The sequence below is a fragment of the Somniosus microcephalus genome, unplaced genomic scaffold (genome assembly GCF_052327205.1).
Source record: "Somniosus microcephalus isolate GS21.2 unplaced genomic scaffold, FLI_Smic_1.0 unresolved_chr9, whole genome shotgun sequence".
In the NCBI taxonomy this organism is placed as follows: Eukaryota; Metazoa; Chordata; class Chondrichthyes; order Squaliformes; family Somniosidae; genus Somniosus; species Somniosus microcephalus.
The window spans coordinates 36,799,869-36,824,369 of record NW_028225187.1 but is presented as its reverse complement, the minus strand read 5'-3'; the positions used below and the strand labels follow the sequence as shown (position 1 = coordinate 36,824,369).

General features: G+C 41.9%; 1 protein-coding gene across 1 annotated transcript; it reads left to right on the top strand.

Annotated features, from left to right (window-relative positions):
* Positions 1–3,133: 3,133 nt before the first annotated feature.
* Positions 3,134–23,505, top strand: LOC147085073 (uncharacterized). The gene is made up of 9 exons (XM_085979420.1): positions 3,134–3,149; positions 4,838–4,873; positions 5,857–6,147; positions 8,152–8,457; positions 11,062–11,163; positions 14,888–14,915; positions 15,084–15,136; positions 22,409–22,446; positions 23,339–23,505. Exons 1-9 carry the CDS (start codon positions 3,134–3,136, stop codon positions 23,477–23,479), a joined length of 1,011 nt encoding a protein of 336 aa, XP_085835546.1. The 3' UTR covers positions 23,480–23,505.
* The last annotated feature ends 996 nt before the right edge of the window (positions 23,506–24,501 follow it).

Here is a 24,501-nt window from a genome sequence, read left to right as displayed (position 1 = left end):
CAAACCAATGAATAAGGATATTAAGAAAGAAAACTATCTCGGTCCTTTGGAGGATCCGAAAATTGTGCACGAATCTAATTAGAACATGTATACTCTCTCAGTTCTTCTTGGGATCGGTGAGTATGATTCTAGTGTCTGTTAATTTTAACACCTCGAAGATTTTTATTTCAATGAAAAGTTGAAATAGAGAGTTACGCAAACTGTTTGAATTGAGGAACAGTCTACACAGGGCATTGCTCGCTGCTGTTTTTTTTTCTAATGAGCATAGACGGTCAAACTCGACCTGTATTTGTAATTGTTAAAAGGTGGGCGAGCAATTCACAGGTTACAAACTGGATGATGTGCTCTGGTAGCTTAACAATAAATCACACAGACGTTTCTCAAGATCTGGACACTGTTCTCGTACAGTTTTAAAAGCGGATTAAAGGATGTAAGGGCAGGGTATGTGTGGCTGCTGTATCACTAATTCAAAGACACATTGTCTATCTAACTTACTTCAAACAGTAAGTGCTGGACACACTCAGAAGGTCAGGCATCAACTGTGGAGAGAGAGTAGAGTTATTGTTTCAGTTCAAAGAACTTTCATCAGAACTGGAAGTTGTTAGTGATGAGCAGCTTTTAAGAATATAAAGTGCCAGGATAAAGTCGACGGGAAATTAATAAAAGGAGGCAGTCTGTGATAGATTGGAGGACATGAGTGATTCAGTGACAAAATGGATGATGGTGTAAGGCAAATGGGAGTGCTAATGTTGCAAGTCTACAAACACATATTGGGTGCGAAGGATTTTTAATGGTTACAGTAGAACAGCAACAGGTAAAGGAATCGTGGAAAATCTAACAAGGTGGAGAAGCTTAACCTGGTTCGGGAATGAGGCGGAAGATAGTAGGTAAACTCCCACGGGTGCGGTTGGTGGTCGGAAATTGTTTCTGGGAGGGAAGGGCTGATGGTGGAAGTGTGCGAAAGAGGTTTCTGGGAGTTGTTCCCAGTCCCTGCTCTTATTTTAAAAGCACCTCATCTCTAATATCTTCTAGTTCTCATTTCAATTATCGACCTGAATCGTTAACTCTGTTTCACTCTCCACAGATACTGCCTGACCTGCTGAGTGTTTCCTGAATTTCCTGTTTGTATTTCAGGATTCCAGGATCACAGTGTTTTGTTTTATCTATCTGCCTCACTATCTCGTTGTTTTTTCTTTCTTACACTCTCTTTTTCTTTCTTTCCTTCTTTCTTTATTTCTTTCACTCTCTCTTTCCTTCTGTGCCTCTTTCTTTACTTCCCTCTTTCTTTCTTTCTCCCTCTTTCTTTCTTATTTACTTTCTTTCTACCATTCCTTTTTTCTTTCTCTCTCTTCTGTCATTCTTTCTTACTTTCTTTCTATCTTTCTTTCGTTCTTTCTCCTCTTTCTTTTTTCTTTCTTCATTTCTTTCTACCACTCTTTCCTTCTCATTCTTTCAATCTTTCTTTCTTTCTTTCAATCTTTCAATCTTTCTTTCAATCTTTCTTTCAATCTTTCTTTCTTTCAATCTTTCTTTCTTTCAAACTTTCTTTCAATCTTTCTTTCAATCTTTCTTTCTTTCAATCTTTCTTTCTTTCAATCTTTCTTTCTTTCAATCTTTCTTTCAATCTTTCTTTCAATCTATTTTTCTTTCAATCTTTCTTTCAATCTTTCTTTCAATCTATCTTTCTTTCAATCTTTCTTTCAATCTTTCTTTCAATCTTTCTTTCTTTCAATCTTTCTTTTTTTCAATCTTTCTTTCAATCTTTCTTTCTTTCAATCTTTCTTTCTTTCAATCTTTCTTTCAATCTTTCTTTCAATATTTCTGTCTTTCTTTCAATCTTTCTTTCAATCTTTCTTTCAATCTTTCTTTCAATCTTTCTTTCTTTCTTTCAATCTTTCTTTCAATCTTTCTTTCAATCTTTCAAACTTTCTTTCAATCTTTCCTTCAATCTTTCTTTCTTTCTTTCAATCTTTCTTTCAATCTTTCTTTCAATCTTTCTTTCTTTCAAACTTTCAATCTTTCTTTCTCTTTCTTTCTCTCTTTCTCTCTCTCTTTCACTCTCTCTTTCTCTCTCCCTTTCTCTCTGTTTATTTATTGCTCTGTGTCTATATCGATGTGTGCATCTATCACCTTTTGCACTATTCCACAGGTTGTTCCCCTGTGTCTATTCCCGTGAGCTATTTGACTGGCAGTCTGGACCCGAGCCGTTCATTTCTTTTTCCACTTTCTCTCCCCTTTTACTTTTCTTGCTATCCCTCCATGACCGTGCCCTCCTGTTGTTCTGCCTCCTTCCCTCTCTCCACTTTTGGATAGTCTACCCTCCCAAATCCCTACTACAATCCAACATAAAGAATAAGAGAAGTTATCCATTCCTTTTCATGACAACTTGACTAATGTTAACCCAGTGCCCTAATAAGTGACTTCAGTCTGTGTTGAAATCTCGGTTACTACAGCAACGTTCCTGTCATATCCATTATCTCCAAATCAATAACAAAGGCAATTAACAAAACACAATATCTCGGTATTTTGGAAGATCCGAACAGTGTGCACGAATCTAATTAGAACATGCTTACTCTCGCAGTTGCTCTTGTGATCAGTGGCCATGGGTGTACTGTCTGGTAACATTAACTACTCGAAGATCTTTATTGCTTGAAATGAGGAACTGCCGACACAGGGTTCAGCACACAGCTGTTTTTTCTCTAAAGTGCATATTTGATCATATTCGACATTTCTTTGACATTTTAAATACATGAAGTAGCAATTCACAGGATACAAACTGGATGATGTGCTCTAGTAGCTTATAATATAAATCGCACAGATGTTTCTCATGATCTGGACAATCTTATCGTACAATCTAAAAGCTTATTAAAGGAAGAAAGCAGAAGGTATGTGAGGCTGCTATAGACATACGTCAAAGACACATTGGCCCTGTATTTCCGATCGGTGGCTTTGTGCGTGCGGATGTCTCCGATCAGGAAAAATCTACGCATTAACCTGTTGGCTCTGTAGGTGCCGAGGATTGCGATCCTCGTTCTCTCCACTACAAAATGCGAGGAGGACCATGTATCCCAGGGACTCATGTGGTTCGGAGGCTTGCCCTGTTCAAAGTGCAGAGGCTTGTCCTGGATCGGCAATGTGGCAGACGGAAGGTAGTTAGACTCCCAAGGGGGGCGGATATTTATTATAAATGCTCTTCATCTCTAATATCTGCTACTTCTCATTACATTTATACACCTAAAACTTTAACTCTCTCTCTCTCTCTCTCTCTTTCTTTCTTTCTTTCTTTCTTTCATTCTCTCTTGACAAATGTTTGAGGAGGTTGGGCCTATACCCATTGGAGTTTAGAAGAATGAGAGGTGATCTTATTGAAACATATAAGATTCTGAGTGGGATTGCCATGTTGGATGCTGAGAGGATGTTTCCCCTAATGGGGGTATCTAGAACTAGGGGGCATAGTTTCAGAATAAGGGGTCGCCCATTTTAGACGGAAATGAGGAGGAATTTCTTCTCTCAGAGGGTCGTGAATCTTTAGAATTCTCTACCCCAGAGAGCTGTGGAGGCGGAGTCATTGAATATATTCAAGGCGGAGATTGACAGACATTTGAACTACAGGGGAGCCAAGGGGTATGGGGAGAGAGCGGGAAAGTGGAGTTGAGGGCAAGATTGGATCAGCCATGATCTTATTGAATGGCGGAGCCGGCTCGAAGGGCCGATTGGCCGATTCCTGCTCCTGGTACTTATGTTCTTATGTTTCTTATGATCTTTAACTCCCTCCTTCTTTCCTTCCTTCTGATTCTTTCTTTTTCTTTCTTTCCTTCTTTCCGTCTTTCTTTCTGTTGTTCTTTCGCTCTTTCTCTGTTTCTTTCTTTCTTTCTTTTTCCTTTGCTCATTCTCTATTTCATTCTTTCTGTTTACGTGATTATCTCGATGTATCCGTCAATCTCTTTATCCCCCTGACTATCTTTCTTTCTTTCTTTCTGTTCACTTGATTACCTCGATGTATCCATCAATCTCTTTATCTACCTGACAATGTTTTTCTTTCTTTCTTTCTTTCTTCTTCTTAGTTTTTCTTTCCTTCTTTCCCTCTTTTTCTTCTGTCGATCATTCCCTCTTTCCTTGTTTCTTTCTTTCTTTTTTCTTTCTATCTTTTTTCATTCTTTCCTTCTTCTTTCTTTTTTCTTTTTTCTTTCTTTCCTTCCTTCTTACCATCTCCTTTTTTCTTTCTTTTTTCTCCTTTATTTCCTTCTTTCTTTCTTATTTGCTCTTTCTTTCTTTGGTTCTTTCTTTCTGTCTATATGACTATCTCGATGTATGCATCAATCTCTTTATCTACCTGACTTTCATTCTTTCTTTCATTCTTTCATTCTTTCATTCATTCTTTCTTTGTTTCTATCTCTTTCGTTATTTATTGCTTTTTAATTTATTTTTCTCTCTTCCTTTGTTTGTTTCTTTCTTGTGCTCATTCTCTATTTCTTACTTTCTCTTTCTTTCTTTGCAACTATCTCTTTTTGCAACAGTCTAGAACAAAATGTATTAACATTTATATCAACTACGAAACACAAAGTGGCATTTCAAAATGTTTTTCTCGGTGTATACGATCTGTTTAATTATGTAGTAGTATAATTATGCTTGTTGTTGTCTGATAATTTTGATTCAATTTGAATTTTGTGCCATACCTGTACTGAATTACAAAGGTACACCTAATTCTGGGAAAGAAAATCTGATGGCAATTTCGGAAGTGATAACATGCGAGCTCTGGGAGCAGTTGGTTAATGCGACAAGTCAACCGGTTATTGATAGGCAAAAACTTTTCATTGATTCATTTTTTTTCTTTCAGTTCATTTCCAGGCGTTGTTCGTACAGAAAATAAAATGTATGTATGCGACATTAAAATGAATAGTCAATTCATTAATATAGTCATCAGTTAGCCGAAATTAATACTTCATAGTTGGAATTTCGTTTAACTCCAGGGCGCACTGATCTAATGCAGGAAGTGTTGTGCAACATCCCGCAATTGTTTCTTAAATTCTGATATTCAAAAAAAAAAATTGCACTTATTTGAATGGCGATCACGGCTTGTACGCGTTTTGTAAAATTGTATTTATTAATACTGTCCATCACTATTATTAGATAGGGCTCAACATTCATCTCGGGCGGGGCGCAAAACGGGCAGCATCGGATCAGCCGCCCGTAATACACAGCGCCTGATATTCAGTATTTGGGTGGATCAATTGGTTGGCGACCCTTTCGGGATGCCAAAGTCGCCGGCGCTAATTTTTGCGCCCCGTAAATGTTAGCGCCACTCCGCCGGAAATTCATTAGTAGTGTCCCAAGCAGAATGTGGAGAGCGACTGGAAGAGCCCCACCTCCTTCTTGGGCTGCCATAACGGATGATCGGGTGGCTATGTGCAACAGCATCACGTGCGTTGGAGCATACCGCTGCCTCATTGCAGGGTTCCTCCCCTGATTAATAGGGTGGAATCTAGCGCCGCATATATCGGGGCCCTGCTAGACCACCAGGGAGCGGGGTGCAGTTAAAACAATCTGGTATGCCCCTGTGGGCGCTAACGGGAGGCGCTAATCCACCTAATTTACCCGTTTCTAATATGACTGCTGTTGCACTTTCCTGTTGTGTTGTTTGAAACATCATGTCACTGTTACAGCAATTTAAAAATTGCACATTAATTCCAATGATCTACAAAGCGGAGAGCTCGCTATCTCCTGACACATTTACCATTTCAGTGCGGGGGCATACATTGGTAAAGGGCAGGTTGAACTTAGGTTATTGCAGTGATATTGATGTTAATTGATTGAAGCTTTTCGGTGCTTAAACTCTTTTGACTGTGCTTTCCTCAGATGATTTATCGAAGCCAATCTTCACTGTGAATCCACCATATGAAGTCATTTTAGATGGAGAGACAGTAACTATGACTTTTCGCTGTCAGTGTCCCCTCACAATGAACCGTTATTACCGAAGGCAAGGTTTATTCACGGAACTGGAAGCTCCTGAAGGACAATGTTATACCGCTTGTGAATTCATCGCAGATCATGGCTATCAAAATCGTTACTCATGTGTATGTCTACACTCAGAGAATGAACAATGGAGATCTTCAAGACCGAGCAACACTATTCAGATAATTATTCGAGGTATGTTAACAAAACCTATTCTCCCAATGGGATTAGAACAATTTGTGCTTACTCAGCAATCAAACGATCCAGTGGAACAGAAGGACACTTGCGCTGCAGTTATATTGGACCTTGGATGTTAGTTTTCAAACCCAACCTCTTTACATGGTGTGAGCGGATTTCTTAATGGTTACCAGCACAGCAAAGGGTTATCCGGTGACAATAACTCAACTTAAGATTCACACACGATTTTTTTTTCTATTAACAGGTTTAGTACATACACTATTAACATTAATTTTATATAACTGTTCTACAAGGTTATATTATTTCACAATAGAACCTTAGATTGGTTACAGCACAGAAGGAGGTCATTCGGCTTGTCGAGCCCATGCCAGCTCTCTTCAAGAGCATTTCAGCTATTCCCGCTCCTCCCGCAATTTCTCCATAGCCCTGCCATTTTTTTCCCTTCAGGTACTTATCCAATTCCATTTTGAAAGCCATGATTGGGTCTGCCTCCACCACCCTTTCAGGCAGTGCTTTTCAGATCTTGTTGCTCGTACATCAACATTCTGTATTGTCCAGTCAATGCACATTCCATCAGCAGATTCATACCCACACATGTTGACATTTCTCATACATCAATATTCAGTAGTTACTGGTCTTTGCACTGTAATTCAGACGCCTTGTATGCACACAAGTTTACACTTCTCGTAGATTAACATCCCATTGCTTAGTTTGCAATTGGGCCAGAAATTCGGGTCAGAGGCTTCCCGCGGGTGCAAGCCCCCGACCTGCACTCACCTAGCATGCCTGCCATTGTGCTGTGGGCCCGCGTGGGATCCCGATCCTGGGCCTCCTCCAGCTGCCGGCGTGCAGTCCTTGCATATCCCAGGGGTGCAGTTAGTTCAAAGCGTATCCTGGGATCACGTGGGCCATGGAGAGCCAATCGTAGCAGGGAATCTCTATTCATCAATTTGACAGGAAGACCTGTCAAATCTATGAAAAGAGATCAGCCCCAAAACCTAACTAAAACTTCAAATACATTTTTTAAAATCACATTTTTAAATAACTATAAATTACATAAATTAACTATTTTAAACAATAATTTTAATTAAAAAAAAATTAATTACAATTTTTAACGGGGCTAAAATTAAACTTACCTTTCTTTAAAGTATTTAAAAATAATAAACCTGTGGAAAAAATGTTTTAATTTTACATAATTCACCACTTTCTTTGTTAAAACCAGGCCTTATGTCTGCTTGTTATAAGCATAGCTGCTGGAGACTTACACTCCTGAGCAACCTGGAAAAAAACAGAATTTCCATGCATACACGCTGCCTCTCTGGCGCATGCGTTTGACCTCCGAACTCCTTCCTTCAAGGGAATGGAAGTTCCAGTTTCCGGTGCATGCACGAAACCGGCACTTCCGTTGGGCCTACGCATGAGTATCCAGCGCATACTTACCCGTGGGGACCCGAAAAGGTTAGTTGATGGGATGTTTATATTAAGGCAATACAATAAACATCAATCTTGAACACTGGCTGTTGCTAAGTGAAATCACTCTCTCGCTCTCTCTCTCATTCTCTCTCCAATGATGCCAACAGCATTTATTTGCTGTGTACTGAATGAACTATACATGAAAACCTTTCAGAAGCCGATTAATCCGAGTTCCAACAGAATCAGATAAATGGAACGTCGGCCTGGGAATGGGAGGTCATTTAAAGCGTTGAGCCAAAAGAAGGTCGGGTTTTGTAGATTGAATGGAGATGTTCAGGAAGCGGCTAACCAAAGGTGATTATTGAAAGCAGAAAAATAAAGACTGAATTAAATAACTTGCATAATAGAAAAAATCAGCACATTCTGGTTCACCCTGTGTCCCATCTGTCCTTTCCTTGAAATAATAATAAAAAGCGAAGTATGCATTGGAATGAAGGCGACAGATTTTGTTCCATTTTCACAAAAGTGTCCTGATATGTTATTGAGTAGACTTTTGACACACAATTTCATGCGGTATTTTTGATACAGATGAACTCCCGGAGCCGACTTTCTACATGGACCCACATTCCGGTGCAGTTTCAAATGGGGAAAATGTTGGCATTTCCTGCAAAGGCGACATTCGCTCAAGAGGGGGTACATTTCTATTGTACAAAGATCAGAAAATAAACCATGTACAGGCTCGCACTGTGACTGGCGATGAGCGGAATGTGACCTTCAACATAAATACCCGAAGCAAAGGCTTTGTGGGAAATTACAGTTGTCGATATCAAACAGATGTTGCAGGACGTTCGATAAATTCGCCATTCAGTAAAGATGTCCCGATTATGGAGACAGGTAGGGACCAACACATTTCAAAATGAGGTTGTGTGTTCTTGTATCTCAATGTCTGTCTCGTTCGCTCATATATTGTAAATATAGATGACCAATTCCCTTTAAAATCGAACTGAGACATACATATTTCGCTGCAGCTGTTAACTGGGGATCGTTCTGTTATCTGCTGGCTTAAAGTTCCCATTAGTTCTGCATAGCCTGCAGAGGCTGAACCCCTCCGCCTGTTATCCAGAAATAATGGTCACGAATTAAGAGCTGGAAGCGTTATTTAACGCTGTTTCTTCATAAGCGTTGAAACGCCAGAAAGCTCCTGAATTTGATTTCCATTCGCTTTGAGCGCTGTGCATCAGCAGCAAACATACCAGGGAATGGTCTCTGCATACATTCAGTGCTGCCTGATAGGGTGCACCACAGTTCTTGTGTCTGTCTCCACCAAGAGAACTGTGCAAAAGATTAATAATACATGAACCAGTCTGCGGCTGAGAAAATTCCCAGGGCAGAGGTACGAAAGCGTCGGTATCGGATATGCCGCCCGTCTTAATCAGCAGTCGAATATCTCGCCCATCGATATCTTCTGATTTTTAACTTGGGCACTCCTCCATTTTCTGCATGGTCTGATGGGCGTGGAAGGCCAACTCGGACTATCTGTGATCCATCCAAGTAAGGAGATCACACATTGAATGAAATTGACACGTTAAAGATGGCGCAACGCAAATTCACTGTGATGCTGCCTGGTATGATGAGATAGAGATATGAAAAAATCCTTCAAATATACAGGCTAGTTTTATTGGACCAGATATTCTGATTCCTACGGGTGGGTATGCGCTGTGTACCCGCAGGAGTAAGACCTGCTTATACCAGGATAAGAGTTCAAAAAAGAAAAAAACATTTCACTGATTTATCATTTTAAAATACTTTTTAAAAAAATGTTAGTTTATATGTAGCCCTGTAAAAAACTTGAATTAGTTCTTTCAAAAAATTATTATTTTGTTTAAAATGCTTAATTTATTGTAATTTCAAGTCATTTTAAAAATGTGTTTTTTAAAATAACATTATTTAAAGTTTTGCTATGTTTTTTCATTGATCTCCATTCATATATTTGACAGGTCTTCCTGTGAATTGCATGAAGGGAGATTCCCTCCTGCGATTGGCTCCCCAAGGCCCACGAGATCCCAGGGATGCTGTGATTGGAAAATATGGGCCATTATAAAAATGACAATTAAAATGGCCCTGAAATTCAGGTCGGGGGCTTCCCGCGGGTGCAAGCCCCCGACCTGCACTTACCTGGTGCGCCGGCCGTTGAGCTGTGGGCCCGCGTGGGATTCCGATCCTGGGCCTCCTCCAACTGCCGGCACGCAGTGCTCGCGTATCCCAGGGGCGCAGTTTGTTCGATGCGTCCCCTGGGATCATGTGGGCCATGGAGAGCCAATGGTAGCAGGGAATGCTTCATTCATAAGTTTGAAAGGAAGAGCTGTCAAACCTATAAATACTATAAGCCCCAAAACATCACTAAAACTTCAAATATTTTGTTTTTAAATCACACTTTTAAAATAACTATAAATTGCATAAAATAACTATTTTAAACAATAATTTAAATTTTTGAAAAAATGAATTACATTTTCTAATGGGGCTATAAATAAACTTATCTTTCTTTACAGTATTTAAAAATAATAAACCTGTGGAAAAAATGTTTTAATTGTAATTAATTCACCACTTACCTTGTTAAAAGCAGGCCTTGCGCCTGTTTTTAAAAGTTTAACTTCTGGACACTTACCCTCCCGGAGAAACCTGCAAAAAAAAATGTAAGTTCGATGCGCACGCGCTGCCTCTCCGGCGCACGCGTTCCACCTCTGAACCCTTTCCTTTAAGGGAACGGAAGTTCCGGTTTCTTGTGCATGCGCAGTGCATGAACGAAATCGGCACTTCCATTGGGCCTACGGGTGAGTACCCCGAGCGTACTCATCTGTGGGGACCCGAATTTCTGGGCCATATATGTTTTTTAAATTATGAAAGCACGGAAGTTGGCTTCTATGATAATTTAAAATCATGATAGAAGCAAACTAGTGTCAATAGTTAGGGGCCTATAAGGAAGTGTAGTAAATACAATATTAGAGGGGAGACAGCAGGAAAAGTCCCTCTATACAGAGAGATGTGAGGATATGGGGCTTAGAAATTTGGCTCGGGCATTGGCGCAGAACGGGCGCCATATTGGCTGTATCGGTCTGCAATGGAATTGAATATCATGAGCTTCATATAATGGATAGCCGATCTGATATCGCCAATCCTGCGCCACCGCCCGAGTGGAATTTCGAGCGCAATGTAACTGGAAATCAAACGGGGCGTAAAACAAGATAACAGTGCGACACTGACGTTTTCTTTGAATTTTCTGCCCATGTTCAATTTCACCCCAATATAATCATACTCACGTCAAATTAATTTAATTTCAGGCGTGGGGTAGAATGTGTCACTGATGCAAAGCCATCAGTCAAGCAGAGATTAGCATCTCGTGCCATTTTATGCACCGGATATTCTGCTGGGCGTAAGTGCTGACAGTTCTTGTGTGCTGATGAAACCTTAGCAATCTTCCATCTTTCTATCACTGTATAGGTGCAGATAACAGTTTATTGCTGAACATTGGCCTGGGATGTGCTGCTGGGCTCATCGTTTTACTGGTTGTGGTGCTGACCTGGTTCGTGATCGCGAAGAGAAGTGAGTGTTCATGGGGGGGAAAAAGTACGAATTTTCACATGAACTAAGACCGTTGAAAAGCTGGTCAGGCCTTGCAAACAGCCTGCAGTCCTCAGTCCAGCATTAAGATTGTGAAAGGTGACGGTAAGGCAAATGTTGAAGAGTTCTGTCTGCTTGCTTTGGAAAGGCTTCTCTGTCTAGTCGGATCTCCAGAATATATTGGCCCGGACATTGCGGGGCCGATGACGGCGTATGCACAGCGTACACACCATAGGAAGCCCTCAGAATAGCCCCGCAAGTTCCAGGTTTCGGCATAACGCTGCGCATGCACGATAAACCGGAATTTGTGACCTGTCGAGGTGATCATCGCATGCGCTATAAAAAAAACTCTATTGCTGGAGCAGTTTTGGATTTGACTATCTCGGGATTAAAAAGAAGCTGTGCGCATATGGGGTCCAGAATTGCTCTCTTTTTTACCAAATGGTAGATATTTATTACATACCCTTGCAATTTAAAACAAAATCCCATTGCTGATCTACAGTCCTGTCTGTCAAGCTTTGTCTTTCCACCTTGCCTCAATCCGCTCACTCATCTTTGCATAAACCTTTTCTCTTTCTATTTGGACCTGAAACCGTGTCATTTGTTGGTCACTACTCCTGAGATGACTCATCTACTTCAGTGAGTGCCCAGGAAAACACTGACGCCTGGTAAAAGCAGGCACTGGCCCTGCTTTTACCAGAGTAAGGATTAAAATAGATGTTAAATTACATTTTCTAAATGATAAAAATATAAAAAACCTTTAAAATTAACTCATCTAAATTTTGTCCTGAATTAAAATTATTTTTCAGACAATTCAATTTTTATTTTAAATGCTTAATTTGGAGCTTTTAATTAATTTTGTACATGAGAATATTTAATTTTATTAGAATTTTGTAAATTATTATTTATTTGGGGATTTTTCATTTGCTTATGTGGATTCTCCCTTCTAATGTGTTTACGTAGGATTACATAGGATATACGGCAAAGTAACAGGCCATTCAGCCCATGCGAGTGTTTATGCTCCACTCGAGACTCCTCCCGTCTTTCCTCATCTAACTCTATCAGCGTAACCCTCTATTCCCTTCTCCCTCATATGCTTGTCCAGCCTCCCTGAAATACATCTATACTATTCGCTTCAACCACTCCCTGTGGTAGCGAGTTCGTCATTCTCACCACTCTTTTGGTAAAGAAGTTTCTCCTGACTTCCCTGTTTGATTTCTTGGTGACTATCTTATATTGATGGCCTCGAGTTATGTTCTTCCCCACAAGTGGAATCATTTTCTCTATATCCACTCTATCGAAACCTTTCATAATTTTAAAGACCTCTATTAGGTCACCCCTCAGCCTTCTTTTTTCAAGAGAAAAGAGACCCAGACTGTTCATCCTTTCCTGATATGTATGCCCTCACATTTCTGGTATCATCCTTGTAAATCTTCTCTGCACCCTCTCCAGTGCCTCTATATCCTTTTTATAATATGGCTACCAGAACTGTACGCAATACTCCAAGTGCGGTCTAACCAAGGTTCGATACAGGTTTAGCATAACTTCCCTACTTTTCAATTCTATCCCTCTAGAAATAAACCATAGTGCCTGGTTTGCTTTTTTATAGCCTTGCTAACCTGTGTCGCAACTTTTACAGATTTGTGAATTTGTACTCCGAGACCCTTTAATCCTCTACACGACCGAGACTCGAATCCTCCAAGTGACCAGTGACCTCCCCACTCTCCCTCTCAAAGTGTAGTACATCATATTTTTCCGTGTTGAACTTCATGTGCCAATTATATGCCCATTCTCCGAATTTACTGACGTTCTCCTGTAATTTGTTGCAGTCCTCCTCAGTATTGACTATCCCCCCCAATTTGGTGTCATCCACAAACTTAGAAATAGTGTTTTTGATTCCAAAGTCTTAATCGTTAATGTAAATTGTGAACAGCAGTGGTCCCAGCACTGATCCTTGTGGAACACCACTACCCACCTTCTGCCACTGTGAATAGCTACTCTTTACCCTTGATAGTGTCATCTGTGGTCCAGTTCGCCTGAGTCCGTAGGTTGTGGGTTCAAGTCCCACTCCAGATAATTGAGCACAAAAATCTAGGCTGACAGTCCTCACTGTAGTACTGAGGGAGTGCTGCACTGTCGGAGGTGCCGTCTTTCAGATGAGACATTAAACCGAGGCCCCGTCTGCCCACTCAGGTGGATGGAAAAGATCCCACAGCCACTATAGAAACATAGTAACATGGAGTAGGCCATTCAGACTTTCGGGCCTGCTCCGCCATTCAATATGATCATAGCTAATCCTCTATCTCAATACCATATTCCCATTCTCTCCCCATACCCCTTGATGCCTTTTGTTTCTAGAAATCGATCTATCTCCTTCTTAAATAGATTCAGTGACTTGTCCTCCACAGCCTTCTGTGGTAGAGAATTCCACAGGTTCACCACCCTCTGAGTGAAGAAATTTTTCCTCATCTCAGTCTTAAATGTCCTACCACATACCCTGAGACTGTGACCCCTCGTTCTAGACACACCTGCCATTCTGAGTAGCTACACGTTACTCCTACTCACTGCTTTCTGTCCTGAAGAGAGCCAGCAATCCATTCTGCTACTTGTCCCCTGACCCCGCATTCCCTGACCTTGTTCATCAGTCTATTATGGGGTGCTGATCTGGCTCATGGGAATCGAGGAACGCTTCCTAACCACCTGCCTACCTGGGATCCGTGGGCCTTTATGCGGCCCGAGGACGCAACGGCTCTGATGCCCGTGACAGAAGAACATAATAAGTAAGAGCATGAATAAGCCATACGGCCCCTAGAGCCTTCTCCGCCATTCAATAAGATCATGGCTGATCATCGACTTCTACTCCACTTTCCCGCCCAATCTCCATATCCCTTGTTTCCACGAGAGTCCAAAAATCTATCGATCTCAGCCTTGAATATACTCAAAGACTCAGCCTTCACAGCCCTCTGGGGCAGAGAATTCCAAAGATTCACCGCCCTCTGAGTGAAGAAATTCCTCCTCATCTCAGTCTTAAATGGCCAACCCGTTATCCTGAGACTATGACCCCTAGCTCTAGACTCCCCAGCCAGGGGAAACAACCTCTCAGAATCTACCCTGTCAATCCCCCTCAGTATCTTGAATGTTTCAATGAGATCACCTCTCATTCTTCTAAACTCCAGAGAGTACAGGCCCATTCTACACAATCTCTCACCATAGGACAGACCTCTCATCCCAGGAATCAATCTAGTGAACCTTCGATCCACCACCTCCAAGGCAAGTATATCATTCCTGAGAGCCGGCAGGTACTTTTGAATTTATTTTTCGGGTCGGAGGCGTACTCCGGAGGTACACTTCCAACCGCAAATTTAGGCCCAATACTATTTAAGGTGGTAATAGCTTCCGACTTTGCTGTCAATATTTTGGGGTAGGAAGAGACGAATTTCTAGACCGAAAACAGCAAGCAGTTCGCGTTGTTGCTGAGGTAACCAAGTAGAGGAAACTGTTTTTTTCTTTCTCATTCCATATTTTCTTGCACCTTTTGTGCGTATGCACGTCTCCATTCCTTGATTTCTTCTGGGAAGGGTGCATATTAAACAATTTAATCTACTTCACTTGTATTAATATTGAACAGTGGAAATGTTGATAGTTTGGGTCACTTTATTGCGAAATTTAACATAGTGATTTATATGTTCCCATTGTTACCTTGCAGGACAATTAAGAAGGCAAAATATTGAGAGGTGAGAATACCATGAGACACACTTTATTTTGATACTCATAGTTTTATGCAAATTATGCAATTATACTTTAATCACTCAAGTTCATTGCATCTTAGGTAATGGTGCAGAGACTAAACATTAATTTGGGGCTATATTTAGGATAATATAACATGTTTGTGTATGTTACAGAAGGGCAGCCTCTGCAGATGGAGTTACGAGTCACGAAGATGCTGATAACACGTGTAAGTGCGGTGTTGCTTTAATGAATAAGGTTAAATATAATGGGCCAGTATTTGCCATGGAAATGTGCAGCACGTTCGGAATTTCCACATGCGAATGCACGTGCACAACATCCCGAAATTGCTCTCTGTTCCGTTCCAACTTGACAGATGATTTGCACCGATGGGGATATTTTAATTGCTGGCCAAAAATTAGGGCTAATTGCTCAGCAACATTACAATTTTAACAGCTTATGCAAACAGGCGCAGGGCATGACACATACCGCCTGTCAATTCCAAGAATTTCTAAAAGCTATATGCGGCCGGAAAGGGAAGCATTTTCAGATTTTGCTCAGGCAATTTTTCTAATGTCCATGTAAAGCTCGGAGGAAGTGCTTGGTACATTGAGCTAAGTGCGCATTGCGTTCGGAGTAGTTACGCTGCCGACCGTAAGATCCAGGTCAATATGATTCTATGCGACGCTAACAGCGACAGATATCTTAATGGCTTAATTTGTAATATTTGTAGCTGGATCGGCTTTTAGTTATTAATGCACTGGTGTAACTAATATGGAACGAAAAATGCAAAATAATACCCTGCATACGATTGAATTAGATACAATGCAGGTGAAATTTGACACGGGCCTGGAAACAAACAGGCGGATTTACATTTTTAAAAATTAGTTTATGGGATCAGGGCATCGCTGGCAATGCCAGCATTTATTGCCCATCCCGAGTTGCCCTTGAGAAGGTGGGGCTGAGCCGCATTCTTGAACCGCTGCAGTCCGTGTGGTGAAGGTGCTCCCACAGAGCTGTTAGGGAGGGAGTTCCAGGATTTTGACCCAGTGACGTTGAATGATCGGCGATATACTTCTAAGTCAGGATGGTGTGTGACTTGGAGGGGAATTTGGAAGTGGTGGTGTTCCCGTGCGCCTGCTGCCCTTGTCCTTCGAGGTGGAAGAGGTCGCGTGTTTGGGAGGTGCTGCCGAAGAAGCCTTGGCGAGTTGCTGCAGTGCATCTTGGAGACGGTGCACACTGCAGCCATGGTACACCGGTGGTGGAGGGAGTGAATGTTTAAGGTGGTGGATGGGGTGCCAATCAAAGGGTCTGCTTTGTCTTGGATGGTGTCGAGCTCCTTGAGTGTTGTTGGAGCTGCACTCATCCAGGCAAGTGGAGAGAATTCCATCTCACTCCTGACTTGTGCCTTGTCGATGGTGGAAAGGCTTTGGGGAGCCAGGAGTTGAGACACTCGCCGCAGAATATCTAGCCTCTGACCTGCTCTTGTTGCCACAGTATTTATGTGGCTGGTCCAGTTAAGTTTTCGGTTAATGGTGACCCCCAGGATGTTGATAGTGGGGGATTCAGCGATGGTAATGCCTTTGAATGTGAACAGTTGTACGACACGTCTGATATTCCAATCTATTCAAGTTAATGGAACTGAATGACGACTTGAGCGGATTACAGATGACAGGAGCGATAATGCCTTTATTGCATCACACCCATGCACAAATTTGTCCCCCAAATATGTGAAACAATTAATAATGTCGTGGAGTCAAATTTAGCTCTTTGGAGCCTGGCTACCCGGCACCATCTGAACGGGGTGGAAATGGTACTAGCTCCATGGAAGGGACGCATGCCTACATAAGAACACAATAACATAATAAACAGGAGCGGGTTTAGGCAATTCGGCCCCTCGTGCCTTCTCCGCCTGTCCATGAGATCATGGCTGATCATCGACCTCAACTCCACTTTCCCGCCAGATCTCCATATCCCTTGATTGTCCTAGATTCCAAAAATGTATCTATTTCAGCCTTGATTATACTCTACGACTGAGCATCCACAGCCCTCTGGGGTAGAGAATTCATAGATTCAAAACATTCAGAGTGAAGATTTCCTCCGTATTTTGTCTTAAATGGCCGACCCCTTAGCCTGACACTATGCCCCCTAGTTCCAGACACTCCAGCCAGGCAAAACATCCTCTCAGCAGCTACCCTGTCAATCCCCTTCAGAATCTTGTATGTTTCAATGAGATCACCTCTCATTCTTCTAAACTCCAGAAATATAGGCCCATTCTAAACAATCCTTCATCATAGGACAGCCCTCTCATCCCAGTAATCAATCTAATGAACCTTCGTTGCACCGCCTCCAAGGCAAGTATATCCTTCCTCAGATAAGGAGACCAAAACTGTGCACATTACTCCAGGTGTGGTCTCACCAAGGCTCTGTACAATTGTAGCAAGGCGTCCTTACTCTTATACTCCAACCCACCTTGCAATAAAGGCCGACATGCCTTTTCCATTACATATTGCTTGCTGTACCTTTATGCTAGTTCTCTGTGTTCCTTGCAGGTGGACACCCAAATCTTTCTGAACACCAACATTTGAAAGTTTCTCATCGTTAATAAAATATTCTGTTTTTCTATTCTTTCTACCAATGTAAATAACCTCACATTTCCCTACATTATAGTTGGTCTACCACCTTAATGCCCACTGACTTAATCTATCTGTATCCCTCTGCAGACCCTTTTAGTTCTCCTCACAGTTTACTGTCCCACCTTGCATTGTATTGTGATCAATTTTGGATACATTTAAGAACATAAGAACATAAGAAATAGGAGCAGGAGTAGGCCAATCGGCCCCTCGAGCCTGCTCCATCATTGAATAAGATCATGGCTGATCTGATCCTAACCTCAAATCTACTATCACTCGCAATCGCACCCGAACCCATGTGAGCTCCCGGGAGAGGCGAAGAACCAGATAAAAAACCCAATGGCCAATTTGGGGAAAAAAATCTGGGAAATTCCTCTCCGACCCATCTAGGCGATCAAAACTCGTCCAGGAGATCAATCTGTCCCTGTATTTCCTACAGTACTTACCTTCTGTAAAAGTTGATCTCCACCCCAGCCAGGAACAGGCCCAATTTACTCTTGAAGGACACCTAGCTGGCAGCCTGTTCGATGTCTCCACTAATCCCTGTGAATAGAACCATCTCCAGAAATCTAACACAGAATTAGAACACAAGAAGTAGGAGCAGGACCAGGCTACACGGCCCCTGGGCCCGCTTCGCTACCCACAGGGCCATGACCGTTCCGAACCTAGACTCATGTCCAATTTCCTGCCCGCTCCCCGTAACCCCTAGTTCACTTTACTTCTAGGAAACTGTCTATTTCTGTTTTAAATTTATTTAATGATGTAGCTTCCACAGCTTTCTCGGGCAGCAAATTCCATAGACCTACTACCCTCTGAGTGAAGAAGTGTCTCCTCATCATGGTTTTGAAAGAGCAGCCCCTTATTCTAAGATTATGCCCCTAGTTCTAGTTTCACCCATCTTTGGGAACCTCCTCACCGCATGCACCCGATCAAGCCCCTTCACAATCTTATATGTTTCAATTAGATCTCCTCTCATTCTTCTGAACTCCAATGAGTAGAGTCCAAATCTATTCAACATCTCCTCATATGTCCACCCCCTCATCCCCGGGATTAACCGAGTGAGCCTTCTTTGTACTGACTCGAGAGCAAGTGTGTCTTTTCTTAAGTAAGGACACCAAAACTGTATGCAGTATTCCAGGTGCGGTCTCACCAATACCTTGTACAACTGCAGCAATACCTCCCTGTTTTTATATTCTATCCCCCTAGCAATAAAAGCCAACATTCCATTGGCCTTCTTGATCAGTTGCTGCACCTGCATACTAACTTTTTGAGTTTCGTGCACCAGGACTCCCAGATCCCTTTGTACTACAGTACTTTCCAGTTTCTTGCCATTAAGATAATAACTTGCTCTATGACTTGTCCTGCCAAAGTGCATAACCTCACACTTTCCAGTATTGTATTCCAACTGCCAAATCTCTGCCCACTTACTTAGCCTGTCTATGTCCCCTTGCAGGTTTTTTATTTCCTCCTCACTCACTACTTTCCCTCCCATCTTTGTATCATCTGCAAACTTTAATATGTTACACTCGGCCCCCTCCTCCAAATCATTAATATAGATTGTAAAGTGTTGGGGACCCAGCACGGACCCCTGCAGAACACCACTAGTTACTGATTGCCAGTCTGAGAATGAATCATTTATCCCAACTCTCTGCTTTCTGTTAAATAGCCAATTCCCCACCCATGCCAGAATATTACCCCCAATCCCGTGATTTTTAATCTTGAGCAATAATCTTTTGTATGGCACCTTGTCAAATGCCTTTTGGAAGTCTAAATACAATACGTCCACTGGTTCCCCTTTATCCACCCTGTATGTTACTTCCTCAAAGAACTCAAGCAAATTTGTCAGACATGACTTCCCCTTCATAAAAACATGCAGACTTTGTCCGATTAAATTATGTTCATCCAAATATCTCATTACTGTCTCCTTAATAATGGACTCTAAAATTTTACCAACCATAGATGTTAGGCTAACAGGTCTATAGTTTCCAGCCTTCTGCCTACTACCCTTTTTAAATAAGGGTGTTACATTAGCAGTTTTCCAATCTGCCAGGACCTTTGCTGAGTCCAGGGAGTTTTGGAAAATTATTACCAATGCATCCACAATCCCTACCGCCACTTCCCTCAAGACCCTAGAATGTAAGCCATCAGGTCCAGGGGATTTATCCGCCTTGAGTCCCATTATTTTACCGAGCACCACTTCCTTAGTGATTTTAATCATATTTAGCTCCTCCCCCACTAGAGCCCCCTGTTTGTCCAGTGTTGGGATATTCTTAGTGTCCTCGACCTTAAAGACTGATACAAAATATTTGTTCAGTGTTTTTGCCATCTCCATGTTTCCCACCATTAATTTCCCAGTCTCATCCTCTCAGGGTCCAACATTTACTTTAGCCACCCTTTTACTTTTTATATAACTATAGAAACTTTTGCTGTCTGTTTTTATATTTTTTGCTAATTTACATTCATAATCTATCTTTCGTTTCTTAATCAATCTTTGAGTTATTTTTTGTTGTCTTTTAAAGACTTCCCAATCTTCTATCCTCCCACTAGATTTGGCTAACTTATATGCCCTTATTTTTAGTCGGATACTATCCTTAATTACCTTACTTTGCCAGGGATGGCTATCTTTTCTTTTACGCCCTTTTTTCCTCAGTGGAATATATATTTTTTGGAAGTTTTAAAATAACTCCTTAAATGTACACCACTGATCAAGTACCGTCTTACCCTTTAATCTATTTTCGCAGTCCACTCTAATCAATTCCGCTCTCATACCTGCATAGTCTCCTTTATTCAAGCTCAGCATGCTTGTTTGAGATCCAACCTTCTCACCCTCTAATTTAATATGGAGGATCCTTTACTAGGACATTTTTAATTAATCCTGTCTCATTACACAGGACCAAATCTAAGGTTGCTTGCGCCCTGGTCGGTTCAGTTACACACTGCTCAAGAAACCCATCCCTAATACACCCAATGAACTCATCCTCAAGGCTGTCCTGCCCAATTTGATTTGTCCAGTTAATATGATAGTTAAAATCCCCCATAATTATATCTGTTCCCTTATTATAAGCCTCAACTATTTCCTGATTGATACTCTGTCCAACAGAGTTGCAACTGTTCGGAGGCCTATAGACAAGCCCACTAGTGTTTTTTCCCCTTATTATTCCTTATCTCCACCCAAACTGTTGCACTATCCTGATCCTTTGACCAAATATCATTTCTCTGTATTACAGTGATTCCATCCTTAATTAACATAGCCACCCCACCTCCCCTTCCTTTTTGCCTGTCCTTTCTGATTGTTAAATAGCCTGGTATGTTTAATTCCCAGTCATGGTCACCCTGCAGCCATGTTTCTGTAATGGCCATCAGATCATACCCATATGTAGTTATTTGTGCCATTAACTCGTCCATTTTGTTACAAATGCTACGTGCATTCAGATAAAGAAATTTCAAATACGTTTTGTGACACTTAGTTCCTGCTTTTTCCCCTTTTACTACTGTATCTTTTACTCCATACCTTCTGTCCCTTTCTGACACGCTCTGGTTTTTAATTCCCCCACTGCTACCTAAGTCTATAGCCTTCTCCGTTGTCATTTTTATTATTTGCTCTCTAGAAATCTTCCCCCCACTAATTAGTTTAAAGCCCTCTCTACAGCTCTAGTTATATGTTTCGCCAGGATTCTAGTCCCAGCACTGGCCAAGTGAAGTCCGTCCCAATGGAACAGCTCCCTCCTGTCCGAGTACTGGTGCCAGTGTCCCAAGAAGCAAAACCCATTTTTCCCACACCAGTCGTTGAGCCACACATTTAACTCTCTAATTTTATTTATCCTAGCCAAATTCGCTCGTGGCTCAGTTAATAATACAGAGATTATTACCCTTGAGGTCCTGTTTTTTAATTTGACCCCTAGCTGCTCATACTCCTTTAACAGAACCTTCTTCCTTGCCTATCTACGTCGTTTGTACCAACATGGACCACGACAACTGGATCCTCCCCCTCCCACTCCAAGTTTCTTTCCAGCCCAGAAGAGATGTCCTTAACCCTGGCACCGGGCAGGCAACACAGCCTTCGGGACTCCCGCCCTCGACTGCAGAGAACCCTATCTATCCCCCTAATGATACTATCCCCTACCACTACAACATTTCTTTTTACTCCCCTCACTTGAATGGCCCCCTGTTCCACGGTGCTGTGGCCAGGTTGCTCATCCTCCCTGCAGTCCCCGTTTCATCCCTCACAGGGAATAAGTACCTCGAACCTGTTTGACAAGAGCAAGGGCTGCGGCTCCTTCAACACTACCTCCTGGATCCCCGTACCTGCCTCACTTATAGTCACACCATCCTGTCCCTGACCACGGACTTCATCTGAATTAATTAATTTCATAGTTGTGAGTACCTCCAGAAACATACTTCTCCCCCTCCCTGTTTTCTCTTGGTCCCTTCATCTCGCCCATTAATATAGATTGTAAATAGCTGAGGCCCCAACACTGATCCCTGCTTGTAACCTAACCCGCCAGATTTCCCTTCCTTTGAAATGAAGTGCCATGTTATACTTGTTGTGATATTTTGCTTTCTGAAATGTGGCCTTGTGATTGTTATTACCCATTAGGTAAAGACAAATATCTAAACATGATTTTAATTTTGCGCTAAATTTGTGGTAATGAGTGATTAGTGAGGACATTTTTTAATATCGGGGAAGATTTTCAGTGCGGGGATGAACTGCCCATCAACTGATTTTAAAGGAATTTAGTAACTAGGCATTTGCTATAAAGCATGGCAACGGCAGTTGTCTGCCCGAGCAGCCAGTTGGCATTCTAGCCCTTTGAAACTCACTGGAAAAACAGGCAGAGACTTCACAAAATAAATGTCCTTCTTTTCAGATGAGACTGCGAATCTTCCTTTAGATCCTGACAAAAACGTAAGTTCAATTTTTCTCAAATACCAATCATTACGCCTCTTGCTTTGCAAACACCGATAAGCTGGCTCCTGTAGAGAGAGTCGGAAACTTACAGAATAGTGAGCGAGGGAGAGTGCGAGAGTGAAAGAACGAGATAGAGAGTGAGTGAGAGAGAAGGAGAGAGAAAGACAAGACCGAGAGAAGAACAGATGGACACAGAGATAGAGATCGATACATTTATAGATAGATAGACAGACAGACAGACAGATAGATATATAGATAGAAATATATATAGGTAGACAGAGAGGCAGAACGACAGGCAGAACGACAGGCAGAATGAATGACAGACAGAACGACAGAGAACGACAGAAAGAGAACGAGAGACAGAGAACGACAGACAGACAGAACGACAGACAGACAGAACGACAGACAGACAGAATGATAGACAGACAGAAACACAGACAGACAGAAAGACAGACACACAGACAGACAGACAGATAAACAGACAGACAGACAGACAGAACGAACAGACAGACAGACAGACTGACCAGACAATATGAACAGACAGACAGAATGAACAGACAGACGAACGAACGAGAGTCAGAGGTGTGAGAAACAAAAGGGACAGACAGACAGACTCCAAGAGAGACAGACACAGAAACAGAGAGTGAGAGAAAGAGAGAGAGAAACTGCAGTGAGACACAGCGACACAGAGAATGATAGACAGTCAAAGGCAGAGAGCCAGATGGAGAGTAAGATAGCTGAGAGAGAGAGAGAGAGAGAGCGAGGCAGAGGAAGTGAGACAGAGAGAAAAAGATTGATATGGAGAGGCGACGAGAGTTGGAGAGGAGGAAAGAAACACATTATCTGTACATTATCTACTTCTGCCATTTTTTCATGTTATTCTTCACAGGGAGCGTCTGTTGATGTACCAGAGAGCGACCACCAGGAACTCACCTATGCTACTTTGAATATGGAAGCTCTGAACCAGAAAGAAGCTGCCTTGGCCACTGCTGCAGAAAGCATTGTGTATGCCGAAGTGAAAAAGAAATAAAAGTTCTCAGCAGCATTGATATATGTTACTCACCAAGACCTGTGGAGACAACTGCTTTATCGGGATGGATGGTGGGAGTAGGGTCGCGATTTTCGTAATTAATGCTTGGAGATTAAGCATGACCGGGGCGAACGGCAGGCTCGAAATTCCGGCAGAATATTATGCACAACTCCGACAGAACTGGCCAGAGTTCCTTTCCATTAATATCAAAATAGAAAATGAGGTGGTTTCTATTACAGGCGATTCACCCCGCTGGATTTTCAATTTTCTGCTTTGCCCAGAACATGCTTAATGCCCTAGTGGTAAACACAAAAATCTACAACTATATTGCCTCATTATTTTTTAGCTCAGCATGTTTTTTTTTAGTAGGTATAAAGGATTGCATGCTTTTCACATGCAAGCTGTTACATGTAGCAACATGTTTTATACTAATTGCTTCAATCATAACATGGAATGGATGATGTGAGGATGATGTATGGAGGCACCAAGGGGATATACACAGGCGAATGAGTTGGCAGGAATATGGCAAATGCAATATAACGTGGAAATTTGTGAAGTTATTCCTTTTGGTAGGAAAAATAGAAAAGCAGAGTATTTTTTAAATGGCGCGAGATTGGGAAATGTGGGTGTCCTTGTACAATAATTACTGCAAGTCAACATGCAGGTACAGCAAGCAATTAGGAAAGCTAATTGTATGAGGGCCTTTATTACAAGAGGATTTGAGTATAAAAGTAAAGACGTCTTACTGCAATTATATAGGGCCCCGGTGAGAACACACCTGGAGCATTGTGTACAGTGCTGGTCTCCTTCCAGGAGGACGGATATACTTCCCTTAGAGGGGGTGCAACGGAGTTTCACCAGGCTGTTTCCAGGGATGGGAGGATTGTCCTATGAGGAGAGATTGAGTAGATTCGTCCTATATTATCTAGAGTTTAGAAAAAATGAAAGGTGAACTCATTGAAGCATACACATTTCTTACAGGACTTGACATGGTTGATGCAGGGAGGAGGTTTCCCCTGGCT